At 57.7% G+C, this 18,484-nt stretch overlaps 4 protein-coding genes across 5 annotated transcripts; 3 read left to right on the forward strand and 1 right to left on the reverse strand.

Moving 5' to 3' along the window:
• Position 1: 1 nt before the first annotated feature.
• On the reverse strand, positions 2 to 4,053 carry PFKFB1 (6-phosphofructo-2-kinase/fructose-2,6-biphosphatase 1). 2 transcript variants are annotated; one of them, XM_090126782.1, is made up of 14 exons: positions 4,011 to 4,053; positions 3,443 to 3,568; positions 3,269 to 3,365; positions 3,101 to 3,167; positions 2,899 to 2,973; positions 2,717 to 2,773; positions 2,470 to 2,591; positions 2,164 to 2,371; positions 1,050 to 1,196; positions 863 to 967; positions 638 to 767; positions 489 to 551; positions 281 to 345; positions 2 to 117 (listed from the first exon to the last, which is right to left on the reverse strand). In XM_090126782.1, the coding sequence occupies exons 1-14, from the start codon at positions 4,036 to 4,038 to the stop codon at positions 58 to 60; spliced, it is 1,350 nt and encodes a 449-aa protein (XP_089982908.1). In that variant the 5' UTR covers positions 4,039 to 4,053; the 3' UTR covers positions 2 to 57. The 2 variants fall into 2 exon arrangements, with proteins under 2 accessions (XP_089982908.1, XP_089982909.1); XM_090126783.1 differs by lacking the exon at positions 4,011 to 4,053 and adding an exon at positions 3,785 to 3,924.
• Positions 4,054 to 5,316: 1,263 nt separating this feature from the next.
• On the forward strand, positions 5,317 to 7,585 carry HSD17B10 (hydroxysteroid 17-beta dehydrogenase 10). The gene is made up of 6 exons (XM_031610513.2): positions 5,317 to 5,409; positions 5,493 to 5,657; positions 5,872 to 6,036; positions 6,453 to 6,581; positions 6,669 to 6,777; positions 6,887 to 7,585. The coding sequence occupies exons 1-6, from the start codon at positions 5,386 to 5,388 to the stop codon at positions 7,075 to 7,077; spliced, it is 783 nt and encodes a 260-aa protein (XP_031466373.1). The 5' UTR covers positions 5,317 to 5,385; the 3' UTR covers positions 7,078 to 7,585.
• Positions 7,586 to 7,666: 81 nt separating this feature from the next.
• NAA10 (N-alpha-acetyltransferase 10, NatA catalytic subunit) lies at positions 7,667 to 10,602 on the forward strand. The gene is made up of 8 exons (XM_031610512.2): positions 7,667 to 8,030; positions 8,934 to 9,032; positions 9,136 to 9,194; positions 9,320 to 9,365; positions 9,638 to 9,753; positions 9,866 to 9,910; positions 10,111 to 10,195; positions 10,288 to 10,602. Exons 1-8 carry the CDS (start codon positions 7,785 to 7,787, stop codon positions 10,510 to 10,512), a joined length of 921 nt encoding a protein of 306 aa, XP_031466372.1. The 5' UTR covers positions 7,667 to 7,784; the 3' UTR covers positions 10,513 to 10,602.
• Positions 10,603 to 11,322: 720 nt separating this feature from the next.
• Positions 11,323 to 18,267, forward strand: LOC116240186 (uncharacterized). The gene is made up of 3 exons (XM_090126784.1): positions 11,323 to 11,661; positions 11,741 to 12,046; positions 16,119 to 18,267. The coding sequence occupies exons 1-3, from the start codon at positions 11,464 to 11,466 to the stop codon at positions 16,680 to 16,682; spliced, it is 1,068 nt and encodes a 355-aa protein (XP_089982910.1). The 5' UTR covers positions 11,323 to 11,463; the 3' UTR covers positions 16,683 to 18,267.
• The last annotated feature ends 217 nt before the right edge of the window (positions 18,268 to 18,484 follow it).

Genomic DNA, 18,484 nt, shown 5'->3' on the forward strand with positions numbered 1-18,484 from the left:
CTCTTTGTTAAGGCAAGCTTTAATTATCTTTGGGGGGGGGATGTTGGGGGAAGGGGCTCAGTAGTGCTCAGGAACGGTGACCAAAGCTTCAGCCGTGGGGCGGCTGACATCGACGTTCTGCGGTACAAAATGTGATATTTATCACTCCTAAATGTGATCATTTCCCCCCAGAGCGTGCACCCCCACACCATGGGGGGGTCAACAGATACTGTGTGCCCTCATTGTGCTAACAGGGACTTCTAGGGTCCCATTTCTCCACTCCAAACTGTGCCCACCTCACCTGGGGCCGCTCGCGATGGGTGTTCACTGCCTCCACGTTGAGGAAGATGGACTCCACTTCACACCCTGATTTCCCCATAGCAGAGATGGAGGGGACAAAAGGGACCAGAATACAGCTGGGGCCGCCCTTTGGGATGGGGGGGGGGCATGCACACGGGGTGGTGTCCTTTTTCCCCCTCCCCCAGGTGATATTTGTGTTCCCCACTCACCGTAAGCCACGGGGGTCAGCTTGAGCACTGTGTGCAGGGGGCACCGGAGGTAGGGCAGCTCCTCTGGGGTGGAGGGGGGCAGATAATAAGGAGGGAGGAGGGGTGGAGTGAAGGGTGGCTTCGTCCCCAAATTGTCCCCATGGCCTCACCAGAGCTCTTGTCCAGGAAATAAGCCAGCAGGCAGCGCATGACGGCCTGGTGACAGATGACCAAGACGTTCTCCTGCCGCTCCAGCTCCATGATGACAGGCTCCAAACGCTGCACCAGGTCCTCGTAGGACTGGGGTGGGGAGGGGAGAGAGGCTGCCGTGAGGGTGGGGGGGGGGGTTGTGTCTCCAACCACCCCCTTGTCCCCAAGTCCCCCGCTGTTGTCACCTCGCCCTTGGGGTAGCGGTAGCGGTACTTGTCCTGGTCACGCAGGGCAAACTCCTCGGGGTAACGCTCCTGGATCTCCTCGTAGGTCATCTCCTCACAGACACCCTGCCGTGGGGAGGAGTTTTAAGGGGGCATGGGGGGGGGGGTCTATTTGGGAGAAACCTCTCCCCCCCCAGCAAACACTGACCGCATCGATCTCATTGAGCGCCTTCCACTGCTCGTAGGGCACGCCCAGCGCCTCGGCCGTCTCGATGGTGCGCTTCATGTGGCTGGTCCACACCTTCAGCTCACGGATGCTTTGGCTCCGGATGAATTCGGCCAAGGCCTGGGCGTACTGAGGGGGTGGGGCTGAGTTTGACACCCCCCCCACCCCTCAAGCCTTGGGGTCGGGGCTCAAGCCTTGGGGTCGGGGCTCAAGCCTTGGGGTCGGGGCTCAAGCCTTGGGGTCGGGGCTCAAGCCTTGGGGTCGGGGCTCAAGCCTTGGGGTCGGGGCTTGTCTTTTGCCCCTTGCTGTATGCAAATGGCTGTGGTGGTTAGTGAGGGTGCAGTTTGATCCTGAGCCACTTAGCAATGTCAATTAATTGGCTGTGTTGTTTGGGGGTGGGGCTTATTTAATTAGCTCCACCCTTTCATTTGTATCTACATTTGGAATGGCTTGTGGGGGTGTGGCCTCTGTTAGCCCCACCCCTTTCGTGGCAGCCAATTGGATTGGTTCATGGGGGTGTGGCTTCCTTCAGCCCTGCCCTCTCTGCACTAAATTATTGGCAGGCTTATGTTGGCAGCATCCTTTTCTCAACGACCAATTGGCTCATGGGGGCGTGGTTTGTTTCAGCTCCACCCCTTTCCAACATTATTTGCTGTGGTAGGCGTGGCTTCTGCTAGCCCCACCCTCTGACAACAGCCAATTGGAATAGTCCTTGGGGGCGTGGCTTTGGTCAAAGTTCCTCTCCATCTCCACACTGGAATGTATACTGGGGGGGGGGCGTGGCCTCTTCGTCCGGCCTCTTTTTTCCTATTGGTCAGGTCTGGTCCTTGGGGAGTGGTCTATTTTAGCCCCACCCCTTTCTCAATATGCTGCTGTAGAGTGTTTCTTGGGGGGCGTGGCCTCACAGTCCTGCCTCTTATTGGACAGTCGTCCCTGGGGGCGTGGTCTCTCATAGCCCCACCCCCTTCGTTTCCATATTTGGTGTATCCTGGGAGGGGTTGCCCTCTATTGCAATCCTTGCTGTCCCATCCCAACCCAACCCACCCCACTGTGCTCCCACCCCAATATATCACCCCACAAGTCACCCCAGCCCCACCTGGCGCCCACGGGGGGACAGCCCTGCGTCCCCCCCGATGCGTCCCTTCAGGTTGAGCTGGCTCTCCCCGTGGCGACTCAGGTAGATGGCACGTGGTGTGACGTGAGTGTTCATCAGGTAGTACACCGTCCTGCTCTGCACGTGGCCCTGCACCCGGTTGGCCAGGTACCGGACCCCCACGTCGAAGATCTTGATGTAAGACAGCCCGCTGTGTGTCCCCCCAACCCCCCACACCTTGTGTCACATCACCCCCAGGGTGTCCCCAAACCCAGGGTTGGGGGGTGAGGGGACACAGCAGGGTGGCACCTGTCCAGCTGTTCGTCCAAGGGCTCGTAGGTGGCTTTGTAGCATTCGATGCGCTGCAGGAAATCGGCCACTGCTTCCTCCGGGGTGCAGCCCTTGTAGTCAGGGCTGCTCAGTTTCACTTGCTGTAAGGGGAGGGGGGGCATCACACTTTGGTGGGGGCTACAGTTTAAAATTTGGAAGGGGGGGCGGGGGGGGGTAGGGAAGGCTTGCATTGGGGGTGACACGTTTTAGGGAGGCATCACCTCACCTTGATGTTCTCCTCAATGATGGCAGGGTCATCACAGATGGACTCGACAAACAGGACCTGAAGGGGGAAGCAGGGTGTGTGCCCCCCCACCCCAAAATGCAATAAGTTCCCTCCTTAATCCCCACGCCATGACTTCTCTCACCCCTCCCACCCCCCCAAAAAAAAGAAATTGTCATCAGTACCTTGTAGCCATTCTCCCTTGCAAACTGCATGATGAGGGCTCGGCGCTCCCTCGTCGTGTTGGTGGCATCAAACACCTGCATTTGGGGCAATCGGAACCCTCAGGGGGTAATCCCCCCCACCTCCAGGGGGGTTAATTGCCCTCTGGGGGGGGATTAATTACCCCCTGTGGGGGTTATTTCCCTCTGGGGGGGGTTCTCTTACCGCCACCTGCCCCTCTTCAGAGCTCAGATAGGTGCGGACGTCCTGCAGTGCAGCCAGCGCACACTGCCTGGGGGGGGGGAGGGGGTGGTGGTATTACAGTGGAGGAGGCCGTCAGCTACTGAGGTGACCCCCCCACACACACACCTCCCCCCCAGATCCCCAAAAAACCTGCGGATCTGCATGGCCTCCTCGTTATCGTGGCGGAAGAACTCGTAGTTCTTATAGCTCTGCACTGCTTCACGGCGGTATTGCCCCACATTGAACACTGCCAATTGGAGGGGCTGGTTAGGGGGCACCCCAAAGCCTTCTTATCCCCCCCCATCCCCCTAAAAAATGACTCACCCCGTGTTGGCATGCCGATCCAGTTGAGGTACCGGGTGAGCTTGCGGGAGATGTAGGTTTTGCCACGGGCTGGCAGCCCCACCAGGATCACCATGGTGGGGCAGTTGGTGAATTGAGGTACAGTTGCTTTTTTTTGGGGGGGAAACACAGGATTTAAGGGGATCTGCAGCACCAGAGCAGTACAACACCCCCCCCCCCAAATCCCCCCTTGAAACTCTCATCCATGCCATTGGGGGGGGGGGATTGGATTTAACAAGATTTAGGAGGGTCTGCAGCAGCACAGCACCCCAAATCCCCCCACAAAACCCTCAACTCCCCTTCTCCACCCCCCCCAAAACTCACATCCTCTCCTCCGCAGACGATGCAGGCTAAGGGGAACCCATACTTTTTGCAGGGGGTTCTGAGTCAGCTGTCCCGATGCCACCGCCGCCATGGCTCTGCCCTCTGTCCCCACTACGGTCAGTGTCCCCGGAGCTGCGGGTCACCCCCCCATTCCCCCCCCCTTATACAAACACAACCCCTCCCCTCCCTTCTATTCTTCTTCCCGCCCCCCACCTTTGTCCCATACCCGGGATTTTGGCTGATTTCTCCTCCATGGTGGAGCTGGGGGGGGTTGGCGTGGCGGTGCCCCCCCTGAGCAAGGTCAGAGGTAACGCTATACCCTGGCTGCCCGCCGGGACAGGGACAGCAGCTGGGATGAGGCGTGGGGGGGCCCTGTCTGTTCCCAACCCCCCCCCCCCCCCAGCTTCCCCCCCTTCCCATCAGCAGTGCTGGCACTGCATCCCATCCATGGGGATGCTGACCCTGCCCTCATTCAGTGCATCTGGGGGTTCTAGCCCTTGTTTATTGGGGGGGGGGGTGTGAACCCCCCTTTATTGGTGGGGGGGGATTATTTCAGACCCTCTTCTGGTCCTGGCCACCCTTTCATCCCCATCTTTGGAGGTCCTGAGCCTTATCTCTGTGGGGTCCTGATCCCCAACCTCCTGAGGGAGATCCTCGTTTTTGGGGGAGGTGACCCCAACCCTTGGGTGAGAAAGGTGGAGGAGAAGGGGGTCCCATTTTGAGGGGTGATTCCCGTTCTTGGTAAGTTCCAATCCTTGTGTGGGGAGGTGTCCCTATTTTTTTTGGGGGGGTCCCTATTTTTGGGGTGGTCCTCATCCGTGAGGAGGGATTCCCATTTTTGGGGGGATCTCCATTCTTGGAAGGAGGTCCAGCTGGTTCCTGAGGGTGTCCCCATCCCTGGGGGTCCTGCACTTCCTTGTGGGATTGGGGTCTTTGTCCCCGCTGGGGGTCCCCAGATCCATCTCGGGGGCTCCTCGTCCTATCGGGGGTCGTCACCCCTATCCCCTATAGGGGGTAGGGGATGGGGTCTCAATTCCCACGGAGTTTCCAAGTTCCCACTCCACTGCACATCCCAATAGTAGACCCTCCCACCCCTACACGGGGGTCCCGATTCCATCCCCTACAGCCGCTCGGCTCTACTCGGATTCTCTCGGCTCTATTCGGGTTCCCTTTGCTCTACTCGGCAAATCTCGGCACCATTCGGATCCTTTCGGCTCCGCCTACAGCCGCTCGGCTCCGTTCGGGTCCTCTCGGCTCCACTCGGATCCTTTCGACTCTCCAGCCACTGTTCAGCCCCTCCCACTGCCCCTCTGCTCCACCAATCACCGCTCTCGTCCTCTAGGCTCCACCCACCGCCCCTCAGTTCAACCAATCACCACTCTGGTCCTTTCGGCTCCGCCCGCCCCCGCTCAGCTCCTCCCGGCTCCGCTCGGCTATCCTCGTGTTCCCTCCCGTCTATCCCCGCCCACCGCCCTTCAGTTCCACCAATCTCTGTTCCCTTCCTCTCGGTTCCACCAATCAGCGCTCTCCTCCGCTCGGCTCCTCCCGCCACCCTTCGGCTCCTCCCGCCACCACCTCCCCCCATCACCATTGGCCCCAGCATGGCGGCCCTGCGCAGTGTCAAGGTGCCGGGGAGCTCCGGACCCCGCGATGGGGGGGGACCCGAGCTCGCTCCCCGACACCCCATTAACCCCATCCCACTTTCCAGGGAATGGTGGCCCTGGTGACCGGCGGAGCCTCAGGGCTGGGCCGGGCCACGGCGGAGCGTTTGGTGGAGCAAGGAGCCCGCGTTGTCCTCCTTGACCTGCCCAGCTCGCAGGGGGCACAGCTGGCAGCAGAGCTGGGGGAACATTGCGCCTTTGCCCCTGCTAACGTGAGCACCGGGATTGGGTGTCACACCGCTGCGGGGTCATCCACGGCAACGGGACTCAAAGCAGGGACAAGGGGACACCCCAAGATGGGGACAGGGGTGGAAATTGGGGCATGGATTTGGGGCAGCTGGGGCTCAGAGGGGAGAATTGGGGCCTGGAGGGGGGAATTGGGGGCCTGGAAGGGATCTGAGGGGGTTCTGCTCCCCATCCACACAGGTGACATCGGCCGAGGAGGTGGAGGCTGCCCTGGAATTGGCCAAGAAGACTTTTGGGAAGCTGGAGCTGGCGGTGAACTGCGCCGGGGTGGGAATCGCCGTCAAGACCTACAATGCCAAGAAGGACAAAGTGCACGAGCTGGAGGATTTCCAGCGGGTCGTGAATGTGAGTGTCTGACCGGGGTCAGCGGGGTGAGATTGTTGTGGGGTGGTCAGCAGGTTGGTCTTGGTCAGTGGGATGAGCTTGGTCAGGTTGTGGGGTCGTCTTAGTCAATGGGGGTGGTCACGGTTAATGATTTTAGTGGGGTGATTTTGGTCAAGGGGGGTGGTCTTTGTCTGTGGGGCTGCCTTGGGGTCGTTTTGTCAATGAGGTAGGCATAGGGTGGCCTCGGTTAATGGGGTGGGCACAGGGTTGTCTTGGTTGTTTTGTGGTCTTGGGGTGGTCTTGGGCAGTGGGTTGGTTCTGGGGTGGTCGTGAGGGGTCTCCAGTCAATGGAGTGCATGTCCTGAGGTGTCCTTGACCAGTGGGGTGCTTGTGGGGTTGGGGTCACATCCATGTCCCCGTTGCCCTTTGTCTTGCAGGTTAACCTCATTGGGACCTTCAACGTTATCCGCCTCAGCGCTCGCCTAATGAGCCAAAACACACCTGACCCCGATGGCCACCGGGGCCTGGTGGTGAACACGGCCAGCGTGGCAGCCTTTGAGGGGCAGGTGAGCTGGGCTGGAAGGGTCTTCTATGGGGGAGGGACACCGAAGGGATGAGGGGAGCCCCCCATAACGCTCCTCACCCCCCCATAGGTGGGCCAGGCTGCCTACTCAGCCTCTAAGGGCGGCATCGTGGGCATGACGCTGCCCATTGCCCGCGATCTGGCACCGCTGGGGATCCGTGTGGTCACCATCGCCCCAGGTACGGAAGGGAGAGCTTTTAGGGATGGGAAAGGATGAGGGATACGTGTTTTACACCCCCTATTTTATTGTGGTTTTTTTTGCACATCACTTCCCCCCTCCCCTTTCAGGGCTTTTCTCCACCCCACTGCTGGCCGGGCTGCCCGAGAAGGTGCGGAACTTTTTGGGGCAGCAGGTTCCCTTCCCATCTCGGTTGGGGAACCCTGCCGAATACGCCCACCTGGTGCAGGCCTTGGCTGAGAACCCCATGATCAACGGGGAGGTGGTGAGGCTGGATGGGGCTCTCCGGATGCAGCCCTAAATTGGGGGGACACGGCGTGGGGATGGCCACGATGATGGGACGTGAAGCAGGGACGCCACGGGGCACGGGGACACCCCAAAATAGGGGCACCGTGGGGACATGGACCTACCCTTCTTTATGGGGAACACATGGGGAACTGAACCAGCATATCCTGTGTTGGGGACCTCAAGGGGACCTGGTCCGAGGTCACCTGGGTTTGGGGACCCAATGGGGCCCGTCCATGGCTGGGGACTGACCTTGTGGGCACACCTCTTTTGTGGACCCACCTGGACACAGTCCAGGCTCATCTGGTTTGAGGACCCCAAGGGGACCCGGTCCGAGGCCACCCAGATCTACGATGTGGTCTGGGACCACCCATGGGGACCCAGTCCAGAGACACCCGGACTTGAGGACCCCATGAGGACCTCATGGGGATCCGGCCAATCCTCCCACCCCCCCCAGGTTTGGGGACATGACCTCGTCACCCCGCGCTGCTACCTCCAGCAATAAAAGCTGTGTGCTCTGCTCGGCTCCGCCTCCTCTCGCTTCCCATTGGCTCGCGCGGCTGTCAATTCGGTGCGCCGCGAGGAGCGATTGGTTGGGAGTGCTAGTGGGCACGCCCTCTTGTGAATTCACGGCTGTGATTGGCTGCCGACTGGCGTGCTCTGGATTCGAGCGAGCTAGTGTAGCTGGACTTGATCGTTCCTGATTGGCTGAGAAAAGCAGCGATGGGGGTGGAGTCGTCTACTCATCTTGCTCGCTGGTTGGTTGATACGCCTGTCCATAAGGGGCTGGACAGATTGGTTAAACCAATGGCAACTAGCGTGTGGGTGGGGTCTCTCGGCAATTCGACCGCTGATTGGCTGTGGCGGGTTCTTCCGCCGGAAGCGGCGCCTAAGGAGGAGAGCGACGGCAAGGCCGGAGCCGGTGGAGCTCCCGGCTCCTCTGCAGCCATGAACATCCGGAATGCGCGGGTGGGCGGCCGGGAACGGGTCCGGGTATTCGGGGATGGGCTGGTAGAACTACGGGGAGGGGAATGGGGGAGAATCCGAGGCCCGAAGGGAGGAGAAATGGGGCCTGGAGAGGGGAACCGGGGCCTGGGGGGGGGGATATTGGGGTCTGTGAGGGGGATCTGGGGCACGGAGAGGGGATTCAGGGCCTTGAAGGGAAGATGGGGGCTGGAAGAGGGGATATTGGGGTCTGGAAGGGGGAGGGGGGTATGGAGGGGGACAATTGGGGTCTGTAGGAGGGGATCTGGGATATGGAGGGGGGATTCAGGGCCTTGAAGGGAAGATGGGAGCTGGAAGAGGGGATATTGGGGTCTGGAAGGGGGATCTGGGGCTTGGAGGGGGGAAAGTGGGGTCAGCGGGGGGGAATCTGGGGTACGGAGGGAGAATTCAGGACCTTGAAGGAAAGATGGGATCTTGGGGGGGGTGAATATTGGGGTCTGGAGGGGAGATCCCGGATGTGGAGAGGAGAAATTGGGGTCTGGTGATGAAGATCTGGGTCCTGGAAGGGGAATTCAGGGCTTTGAAGGGAAGATGGGGTCTGGAGATGGGATATTGGGACCTGGAAGGGAGATCTGGGACATGGAGGGGGATATTGAGGTCTGTGGGTGGGAATCTGGGGAATGGAGGAAGGATTCAGGGCCTTGAAGGGAAGATAGGGTGTGGAGGGGGGATTTGGGGGCCTCAAGGCTATAGATTGGGGTCTTGATAAAGGAACCAGGGAACATCACCAGGTCCTGAGCTCTAGGGGAAGGGTTTGGGGAGGGATCCGGGATCCCCAGGAAGGGATTTTTGGGGGATCCCACCCCTTGAAGGGTGGGGGTGGCTTCATTCCGGTCTCAGCCCCGCCCTGACGCTCCCCATCATTAGCCTGAGGACTTGATGAACATGCAGCACTGCAACCTGCTCTGCCTGCCCGAAAACTACCAGATGAAGTATTATTTCTACCACGGCCTCTCTTGGCCACAGGTAGGAGCTGTGATCCTCCCACCCCCCCAAAAAAAAACCACCCATGGAACTCCCAAACCCAGATTTGGGTGATCCCAATGCCATTTTTTCCCTCTTTTTGCAGCTTTCCTACATTGCTGAGGATGAAAACGGAAAGATTGTAGGCTACGTCCTGGCGAAGATGTGAGCATGGCTGGGGGGAAGGGAGGGACCATCCCCCCTTCTTTGGGGGTGTGCTCATAGATTTGGGGGTGTGCTGAGAGGAGTTTGGGGTGCCCCCACCCCCCACATATCATCTTCATATGCAGGGAGGAGGATCCTGATGACGTCCCACATGGTCACATCACATCACTGGTAAGTTATTATGGGATTTTGGGGGGGGGGGGGGGGGGGGGAATTGAAAATAGGGAACTTAAGGGAAAAATGAGGCTATGGGGTTTTGTGGGGGGGTGTCGTAGGGACTCCAAAGCAGATTTTTGAGCATTTTGGGGGGATGTTTTAATGCGTTTTGGGGTCTTTTAGAGGGAGTTGAGGATTGGGAGGAGGGCATAGGATTTTGGGGGTGGGATTTCATCACAGATGTGCCCCCCTCCCTCCCACGCACTCTAACAAACCCCCCCTTTTAGGCAGTGAAGCGTTCTCACCGACGCCTGGGGCTGGCTCAGAAGCTGATGGACCAGGCATCGCGGGCCATGATTGAGAACTTCAATGCCAAATACGTTTCCCTCCACGTCCGCAAGAGGTGGGGACCCCCCCTCCCCCTCCATCCCCCAGAGCCTCCCCAAATTCCTATTTACAATCCTAAAATTGTCTCCCCTCCTCCCTCCTTTCTTCTTTTTTTTTTAATCTGTTAGCAACCGAGCAGCTCTGCATCTCTACTCCAACACCCTCAACTTCCAGTGAGTGATGGCTTTTTCGGGGGGGGAAATTTAGGGTATTTGAGGTCACCCCTGATGGTTTTAGGGGGTGAGGGGGGGTCTGGCTGTGCTGAGAACCATAAGGGAGGGGATAGCAGCAATGTGGGAGGGGAGGGTTAATACCAACGGAGGGAGGGAGGGACAAGCAGCCCCAATAACCCTTTTCCCCCCTCCCCCCTTAGGATCAGTGAAGTGGAACCCAAATATTACGCTGATGGTGAGGATGCCTACGCCATGAAGCGGGACCTCACCCAGATGGCAGATGAGGTAGGACCCTACCTCCCCCCCTTGCCCCCATTTTGGGGTGATTTGGGCACAGCTCCCCCAACACCACTCCCTTATTTATTCCCCCTCCCCAGCTGCGCAAACAAGTGGAGCAGAAGGAGCGGGGACGACCCACCACCCTCAGCACTGGGGAGCCCCCCCGGGGGGGTGAAAGCTGTGGAACTGGGGGTCCCCCCCCACCGGGTGCACCCCCCCCAGAGGACAGCGGGGCCGACAGTAAGGATGTGAGTGAGGTGAGCGAAGCCACGGAGAGCACCGACGTCAAGGACAGCTCTGAGGCCTCCGATTCCGCCTCATAGGACCCCCCCCCAAACACTGGGGGGGGACATGGGGACCCCCTACTCCCATTTTCAAGGGGGTGGGAGGCAATAAATCCCTCTTTTTCCAGACTTTGCCTCTCTTGATCCCACCTACTGTGTAGAGAGGGGAGTCAGGGGCAATTGGAGGGGGGGAGTCTGGGCAATTTCGGGCACTGTGGGATTTGTGGGGTTGAAGTGGGGTTGCTGGGGGCAATTTGGAGCACGGTGTGAGAGATTGAGGAGCATGGGGAGGGGTCAGAGTAGGGGGAGGGTAATTTCAGGGGCTTGGGGGGCAATTTTAGGACAAGGGTGGGTGTTTAAGGAGCAGTGAAAGGTCTAGGGGGAAGAGGGGGGAAATTTTGAAGAGTTCTGTGGTGATTTTGTGGGGGAATTGGGGTTTGGAGGCAAGTGGGGGGAGGGAGGGATGTGGAGGTTTGAGAGGCAATGGGGGGATAAGTTAGAAGGGAGGGAGGAAGGTAGGGGACAGTAGTGAGGGATGGGTTTATTTGAAGGATCTTGGAGCAACTTGAGGAAGTGGGGCAGAAATTTGGGAGGCAACTGGGAGAGTGGGGGGGTAATGGGGTGGGGGGGAGCAATTTGGAAGGGGGTGAGGAGTAAGTGAAAATTACTTGCGGGGGGGGAGGGGGCAGTTGTGGGGGTTGGGAGTTAATTATGGAGATATGAGGGGCAGCTGGGGGGGGTGAGGGAATTTCGGGGGGGTTGGGGTGGGCAGCGGGGACAATTTGGAGAAGATTGGGGCAATTTGGGGAGTTTTCAGATCATTTCTCCCAACAACACAGAAAAGGAAGGAGTACTAAAGGGGCGTGGCTTCACCTGGCCACGCCTCCTCCGTGCGCTGATTGGCGACGAGGGTGATAGGCGGGGCTAAGGGCGTGGCTTGCCCTAACCCCCGCCCTCTGATTGGTTGCGGCGCACCCTTGGGGCGCCGCCATGCGGGACGAAGAGGAGACGCCGCCGCCTCCGCTGCTGAGCCGCGCCGAGGCCTTGGCCCTACCGAGCGGCCGCGGGGACCGGAACCGCCCCGGGAAACGGAGCGAGGCCGCGGGGCCGCGCTGGCGGCACGCCTGCCACATCCTCCTCTACGCCCCGCTGCCAGCCGGCGGTCCGGAGCCTCGTTTCGCCATTCTGGTGCGTACGGGAGAACCGTAACGGGTTTAACGGGGGTCGACGGAGCCGCCGCTTCCCCGCCAACTTCGGCCCCGCGCAGATGCAGCTCCGTTTCGACGGGCTGTTCGGTTTCCCGGGGGGGTTGGTGGATCTCGGCAAGGAATCGCTGGAAGAAGGATTGCTGCGGGAGCTGCGGGAGGAGCTGGGCCCGGCGGCGGGGGAGATACGGCTGCGGCCATGGCACCACCGCGGAGCAAGGGCCTGGCCCGGAAGCGGAAGGAGGAAGAAGAGCGGAAGCGGAAGTGACGTAGGGCTGGTGGCGCATTTCTACATCCGGCGGCTGCGGCTGGAGGAGTTGGTGGAGATCGAGAGGGGGGAAAAAGCGGCGCCGGAGCACGGCCTGGAGGTGGGGGGGGGAGCGGTGGGTAATGGGGGAGGGGCGGGGGGAAGGGGCCCTAATTGGGGCGGTTTGGGGGGTGGGAGCGGGAAATGGAGTATGGGGGGGGCTGGGGACGTGAGGGGGTTTGGGGGCGTCGATTTGGGGGGGGTCTGTGTGGTATTGGGGGGGTGTGTGAGGGGTTGTGGGGGTGGGGAGGGGGGGGGGTCTGTGTCATATTTGGGGGGGTGGGAGAGGTCAGTGTGGTATTGGTTGGGGTCAGGGGTGTTAATGAGGGGTTATGGGAGTAGTGGGGGGGGGTTGAGGGGGCTGGGTGGTATTTGGGGGGGTTGGGAGGGGGCTGGATGGTGTTTGGGGGGGGTCGGGGCGTTAATGAGAGGTCATGGGGGTGGAGGGGGGGTGGGGGGGATTGGAGGGGTCTGTGTGATATTTGGGGGGGGTTGGGAGGATGCTGTGTGATATTTGGGGAGGGGTGGGAGAGGTCTGTGTGGTACTGGAGGGGTCAGGGGTGTTAATGAGGGGTTATGGGACTAGTGGGGGGGGGGTTGAGAGGGCTGGGTGGCGTTTGGGGGGGTTGGGAAGGGGGCTGGTGGTGTTTGGGGGGGGTCGGGGCGTTAATGAGAAGTCATGGGGGTGGACGGGGGGCGGGGGGGATTGGAGGGGTCTGTGTGATATTTGGGGGGGGTGAGAGGGGGCTGTGTGGTATTTGGGGGGTTAGAGGCATTAATGAGGGGTTATGAGGGGGGTTGGGAGGAGGCTGTGTGGTATTTTGGGGAGGGGGGTAGGGGCCTTAATGAGGGGTTATGGGGTAGTGATGGAGGGGGTGGTCGTGGGAGGGGGCTTTGCTATGGGGTGTGGGGGGGAGAGGTGGTAATGAGGGTGTGTTGTGGGGGGGGGGGGGGGTGAAGGGGTTATGGGGGGGGCATTGGTGGAGGGCTGAGATATGGGGTGGGATTGCCAACAAGGTATTTTGGGGGGGTCGTAAGAGTTTATGGGGGTAATGAGTGGAGGGGGGGCCTGGGAGGGGCTCTGCTCTGGGGTGTGGGGGGAGAAGAGGTTTGGGGGAGTGAATTTGTTGACGGAGGGAGGGTGGAGGGCTGAGGTATGAGGTTGAGAGGGAGGGTGTTTGGGGGGGGTTAGAGGTGTTGGAGGGGCAGTAATGAGGGGTTATGGGGATAGTGGGGGGGGGGTGGCCTGGGAGGGGGCTCTGCTATGGGGTGTGGTGGGGAAGAAATAATGAGAGGGTTGGGGTAGGAGGTGGAGGGGTTATGAGGGGGGTTTGGGGGTCATTGATGGGAGTGGGAGGGGTCTATGTGATATTTAGGGGGCTGTTGGGGGGGGCAGTAATGAGGGGGTTATGGGGGTACTGATTTTGGGGGCTGGGCTCTGCTATGGGGTGTGGGGGGGAGGTGGTAATGAAGGAGCTTGGGGGTGTTTTGATGGGGGGGTGTCTGGTTTTAGGAGAAGATTTAGAAGGGGGGTGGTTGCAGGGGGTGGCAGAGGAGGAAAAGTAATGGGGGGGTGTGGGAAGGGGGAGAAAATGTGGTAAGGGGATTGGAGGGGGGGATGAGTAATGGCTGGGGGCAGAAATGTGGGTGGGGGGGTAGAATCTGCTGATATTGAAGGTGGTGGTAGTTGGGGGGCTCTGATCTGTTATGGGGGTGGGTCTGATTCCACGTTGAGGTTTGGAGAAGTGGGGGTTGGAGGGAGGGAAGGAAGGAAAGGAGGGGGGTAATAATAGGGTTTGGGGAGTTTTTTGGGGGGTTCCAGCCTGTGCCCCCCCCACCACCACACACACACACATACAGGTGCAGGGATTGGTGCGGGTGCCCCTGGGGGGGGGGCTGCCCACGTTTCTGCAGCACCAATTCATCGGAGACGCCCGCACGCAGCTCCTGGGGGCCCTTCCTGGGCTTGGGGACCCCCGTGATGGTGACCAGAGCCCCCCCGGATCCAACGGGAAAGGGGAAGAAACATGAAAAGCTCCAAAAGGATTAAACTGCCCCCAAATGTCCTGAAAAGTGTCAAAGAAATGGCCTCACGTGGAACCAAAAGCATCAAAGTGCAAGAAAAGCACCAAAAGCAGCTCCTCAAAAATGCCCCAAAATACCCCGAAAAGGATCAGGCTGCCCCAAAATACCCCCAGAAGCCTCAGAAGTGTCAAAGAAATGGCCCCACGTGGAACCAAAAGCACCAAAATGTCCTAAAAGCACCGAAAACAGCCACACAAAACGCCCCCAAAAGGATCAGAATGTCCTAAAATAGCCCCAAAAATCTCAGGTGGCCCCAGAAGCATTAAAAGCAGCCCCTCAAAAATGCCACAAAATACCCCAAAAAGGGTCAAACTGCCCCAAAATAGCCCCAAAAGCCTGACATGGCTCCAAAACAGTCAAAGAAATGGCCCCGTGTGGAACCAAAAGGACCAAAATGTCCTAAAAGCACCAAAAGCAGCCACACAAAATACCCCAAAAAGGATCAGAATGTCCCAAAATAGCCCCAAAAATCTCAGGTGGCCCCAGAAGCATTAAAAGCAGCCCCTCAAAAATGCCACAAAATACCCCAAAAAGGGTCAGACTGCCCCAAAATAGCCCCAAAAGCCTGAGATGGCCCCAAAAGTGTCAAAGAAATGGCCCCGTGTGGAACCAAAAGCACCAAAATGCCCTAAAAGCACCAAAAACAGCCACACAAAATACCCCAAAAAGGATCAGAATGTCCCAAAATAGCCCCAAAAGTCTCAGATTGCCCCAAAATTGCCAAAGAAGTGGCCCCCATCTGGAACCAAAAGCACCGAAATGCCCCAAAAGGAGCAAAAACGGCCACACAAAATACCCTAAAAAGGATCAGGCTGCCTCTAAATCCCCCCAGAATACCCCAAAAAGTCTCAAATCGCCCCCAAAGCACCAAAAACAGCCACCAAAAATACTCCAAAAAGGATCCGTGTCCCAAAAATACCCCAAAAAGTCTCTGATGGCCCCCAAAGCACCAAAAGCAGCCCCTCAGAAATGCCCCCAAATACCCCCAAAAGTCTCAGATGGCCCCAAAAGAGCCGAACAAATGGCCCCACTTGGAACCAAAATGCCCCAAAATATCCCAAAAAGGGTCAAACTGCCCCAAAATAGCCCCAAAATACCCAAAAAAATCTGAAATTGCCCCCAAAGCACCAAAAACAGCCACCCAAAACGCCCCAAAAAGGATCAAACTGCCCCAAAAGACCCAAATTGCCCCAAAGCATCAAAAGACCCTAAAAATACCCCCCCCCCCCAATGCCCCAAAAGTATCAAATGGCCCCAAAATGACACCAAAATCTGCCCAAAATACCCCAAAAGCATCAAACGGCCCCCAAGCCCCCCCCCAAAAAAAACCCCAAAATGCTCCAAAAGGATCAAACGGCCCCAAAATGCCCCCCCCCCCCCAAAAAAAAAAAGACTAAAAAAAAAAACCAAAAACTGTTGCTCTGAAAGTAATGCCTCCATTTTTATTTTATTTTTTAATATTGGGGGGGGGGTTGCTCCGAAAGTAATGCCTCCCATTTTATGGGATCTGTGGGGAGGGGGGGGACATCCCCTAATTTATTTGGGGGAGGGCGTTGCTCTGAAAGTAATGCCTCCTGATAGATGGGGGGGAGAGGTTGCTCCGAAAGTAGTGCCTCCTGATATATGGGGGGGGGGGGTTTGCTCCTAAAGTAATGCCTCCCATTTTATGGGATGGGGGGGAAGGGGGGGTTCTTCTGAAAGTAGCATCTCCTCATTTATTTGGTGGGGGGGGGGGGGGGGGGGGGGTGTTCTGAAAGTAATGCCTCCTAATATATGGGGGGGAGGTTGCTCCAAAAGTAACGCCTCCCATTTTATGGGATCTCGGGGGGTTCCTCTAAAAGTAGTGCCTCCTCATAAATGGGGGGGGGAGGTTGCTCCGAAATTAATGCCTCCCATTTTAAGATGATGATCCACACGATGTCAAAGGTAGACGGCGGGCGGGGGGGGGGATGAAAATGAGGTAGAGCCACCCCCCCCACACACACACCCTCAATAACCAAATCCCCCCCCACCTCCCCCTCCCTTTCCATGTCATTGCCGTACGCCAGATGGCAGCGGACAAAACGTCTCCCGACATCGAGGTGAGGACGAAGCAGCGCTGCGTGATCGAATTCCTCCACGCGGAAAAAATCGCCCCCATCGACATCCACCGCCGCCTGCTGAACGTCTACGGGGACCAAACCGTGGATGTGAGCACCGTCAGGCGCTGGGTCGGCAGATTCAGCAGCGGCGACAGCGACGTGAAGGACAAACCCCGCTCCGGCCGGCCCTGCACCGCCGTGACGCCGCGCAACGAAAGGAGGCTGGAGCAGCTGATCCGCCAGAACCCCTGGATCACCACCCGAGAGCTGAGGGCGGAGCTGAAAATCGGATTCAACGCCCTGGAGACGATGGTGGCCACGTCGGATTACCGTAACGTCTGCGGGATGTGGGTGCCCAGGGTGTTCGCCAACCCCCTGCACGTGTGTCGGGACGTGTGGACGCGGTGCGAGGGAGAAGGGGATGAGTTTTTGGGGCGCATCATCACCGTGGATGCGCCCTCCAACAGCGAGAATCACTCGGATGGGGAGGGACCGCCCCCGAAGTGGAGCAGGGAAGGGGCGGAGGCGTAGAGCTGGCCCTGAAACTGCGCCCTGGAAGGAGGAGGAGGGACAGGAGCGTGCCCAAATGACCCCAAAACTGCCCCCCCCCCAAGGAGAAAACAGGGCACAGTGCCACCTGAAGTGCAGCAGGCTGCTCCTGAGGGCAGGAAACTGGACAAAACGGAGCCTGAACTGCTCCCAGGAGCATCAGGCTGCGCCTAAACTGCATCAGACTGGACTAAATCGCCCCCAAAAGGCCCCAGAACTACTCACGAGAGAGGGAAATGGGACAGAACTGCACAAGACTGACGTCATTTGGGGACATCAACCCCAAAAACTGCCCCTCAGAAGCAACAAACTGCAGAAAACAGGGCAAAGTTGCCCCAAAAGTACACTGTACCGCTCTAAAATTTGCTCCCAAGAGCAGAAAACAAGACAAAACTGACCCCAGACTGCTCCTAAGAGCATCAAACTGCCCCAAAAACTGCCCCCAGAAGCATCAGACTGCACTAAATGGGACAGTTCTGCCCCAAAAGTGCATCCAACTGCTCCAAAATTGCTCCCTGGAGCAGGAAATGGGACGAGCTGCACAGGACTGTCATCATTTGGGGACATCAACTCCAAAAACTGCCCCTCAGAAGCATCAAAGTGCAGAAAACAGGGCAAAACTGCCCCCTGAAGTACATCCAACTGCTCCAAAATTGCTCCCTGGAGCAGGAAATGGGACGAGCTGCACAGGACTGTCATCATTTGGGGACATCAACTCCAAAAACTGCCCCTCAGAAGCATCAAAGTGCAGAAAACAGGGCAAAACTGCCCCCTGAAGTACATCCAACTGCTCCAAAATTGCTCCTAAGAACAGAAAATTGGACAAAACTGTTCTAAAAAGCTCCAGAACTGCTCCAAAACTGCATCAGGCTGGACAAAGGTGCTCCAAAACTGCTCAAGATTGTCCCCAAGCAACCCCAAAACTGCCCCCCCAAGTATCAAACTGCAGAAAATTGGACAAAACTGCCCCCAAACTGCATCCAACTGCTCCAGAATTGTTCCCAAGAGCAGAGAACCACACACAAAAGGGGAAAACGGGACAAAACTCCACAAGGCCATCCTCATTTGGGGACATCAACCCCAAAAACTGCCCCTCAGAAGCATCAAATTGTAGTAAACAGGGCAAAACTGCCCCCTGAAGTACATCAAACTGCTCCCAGGAGCAGAAAATGGAGTAAAACTGACCACAAACTGCTCCTAAGAGCACAAAACAGCCCCCCAAAAAGGCCCAGAACTGCTCCAAAACCACATCAGATCAGACAAAACCACCCCCAAAAACTCAAGCACTAATCCCCAAAGCAGAAAATGGGACAAAACTACACAAGATTGTCCCCAAACGACCCCAAAACCATCCCCAAAAAAAGCAAAAAGGACAAAACAACCCCCCAAAAAAGCATCAAAATGGACAAAAAGACCCCAAAACAGCCCCCCTCCCCACCCCAAAGCATCGAACTGCCCCGAAATCACCCCCAAAAACTACAGAACTGCCTTAAAATGCACCCTTCCTCCCTCCCCCCATTGTCACCCATGGCTTTTTTTTTGGGGGGGGGGGGGGGGGGGGGTAGGGGAGAGGGGAAAAAACTAGACACCCCCCCCTTTGTAAATCTTTTCCTTTATTATAATCTTTGAGATTTAAAAAAAAAAAAAAAAAAAAAAAAAAGGAAAAAAAAAAAAAGGAAAAAAATCTCAAAGTTTTACTTTTTTTTTTCTTTTTTTTTTTTTAAGCTGCAAAATGTACAAAAAAATTGCTTTGATTTCCCCAAAATCTCTCCTGGGGAGTTGGG

This window comes from Phasianus colchicus, chromosome 29, assembly GCF_987193195.1.
Source record: "Phasianus colchicus chromosome 29, bPhaCol1.hap1.1, whole genome shotgun sequence".
NCBI classification, from domain to species: domain Eukaryota; kingdom Metazoa; phylum Chordata; class Aves; order Galliformes; family Phasianidae; genus Phasianus; species Phasianus colchicus.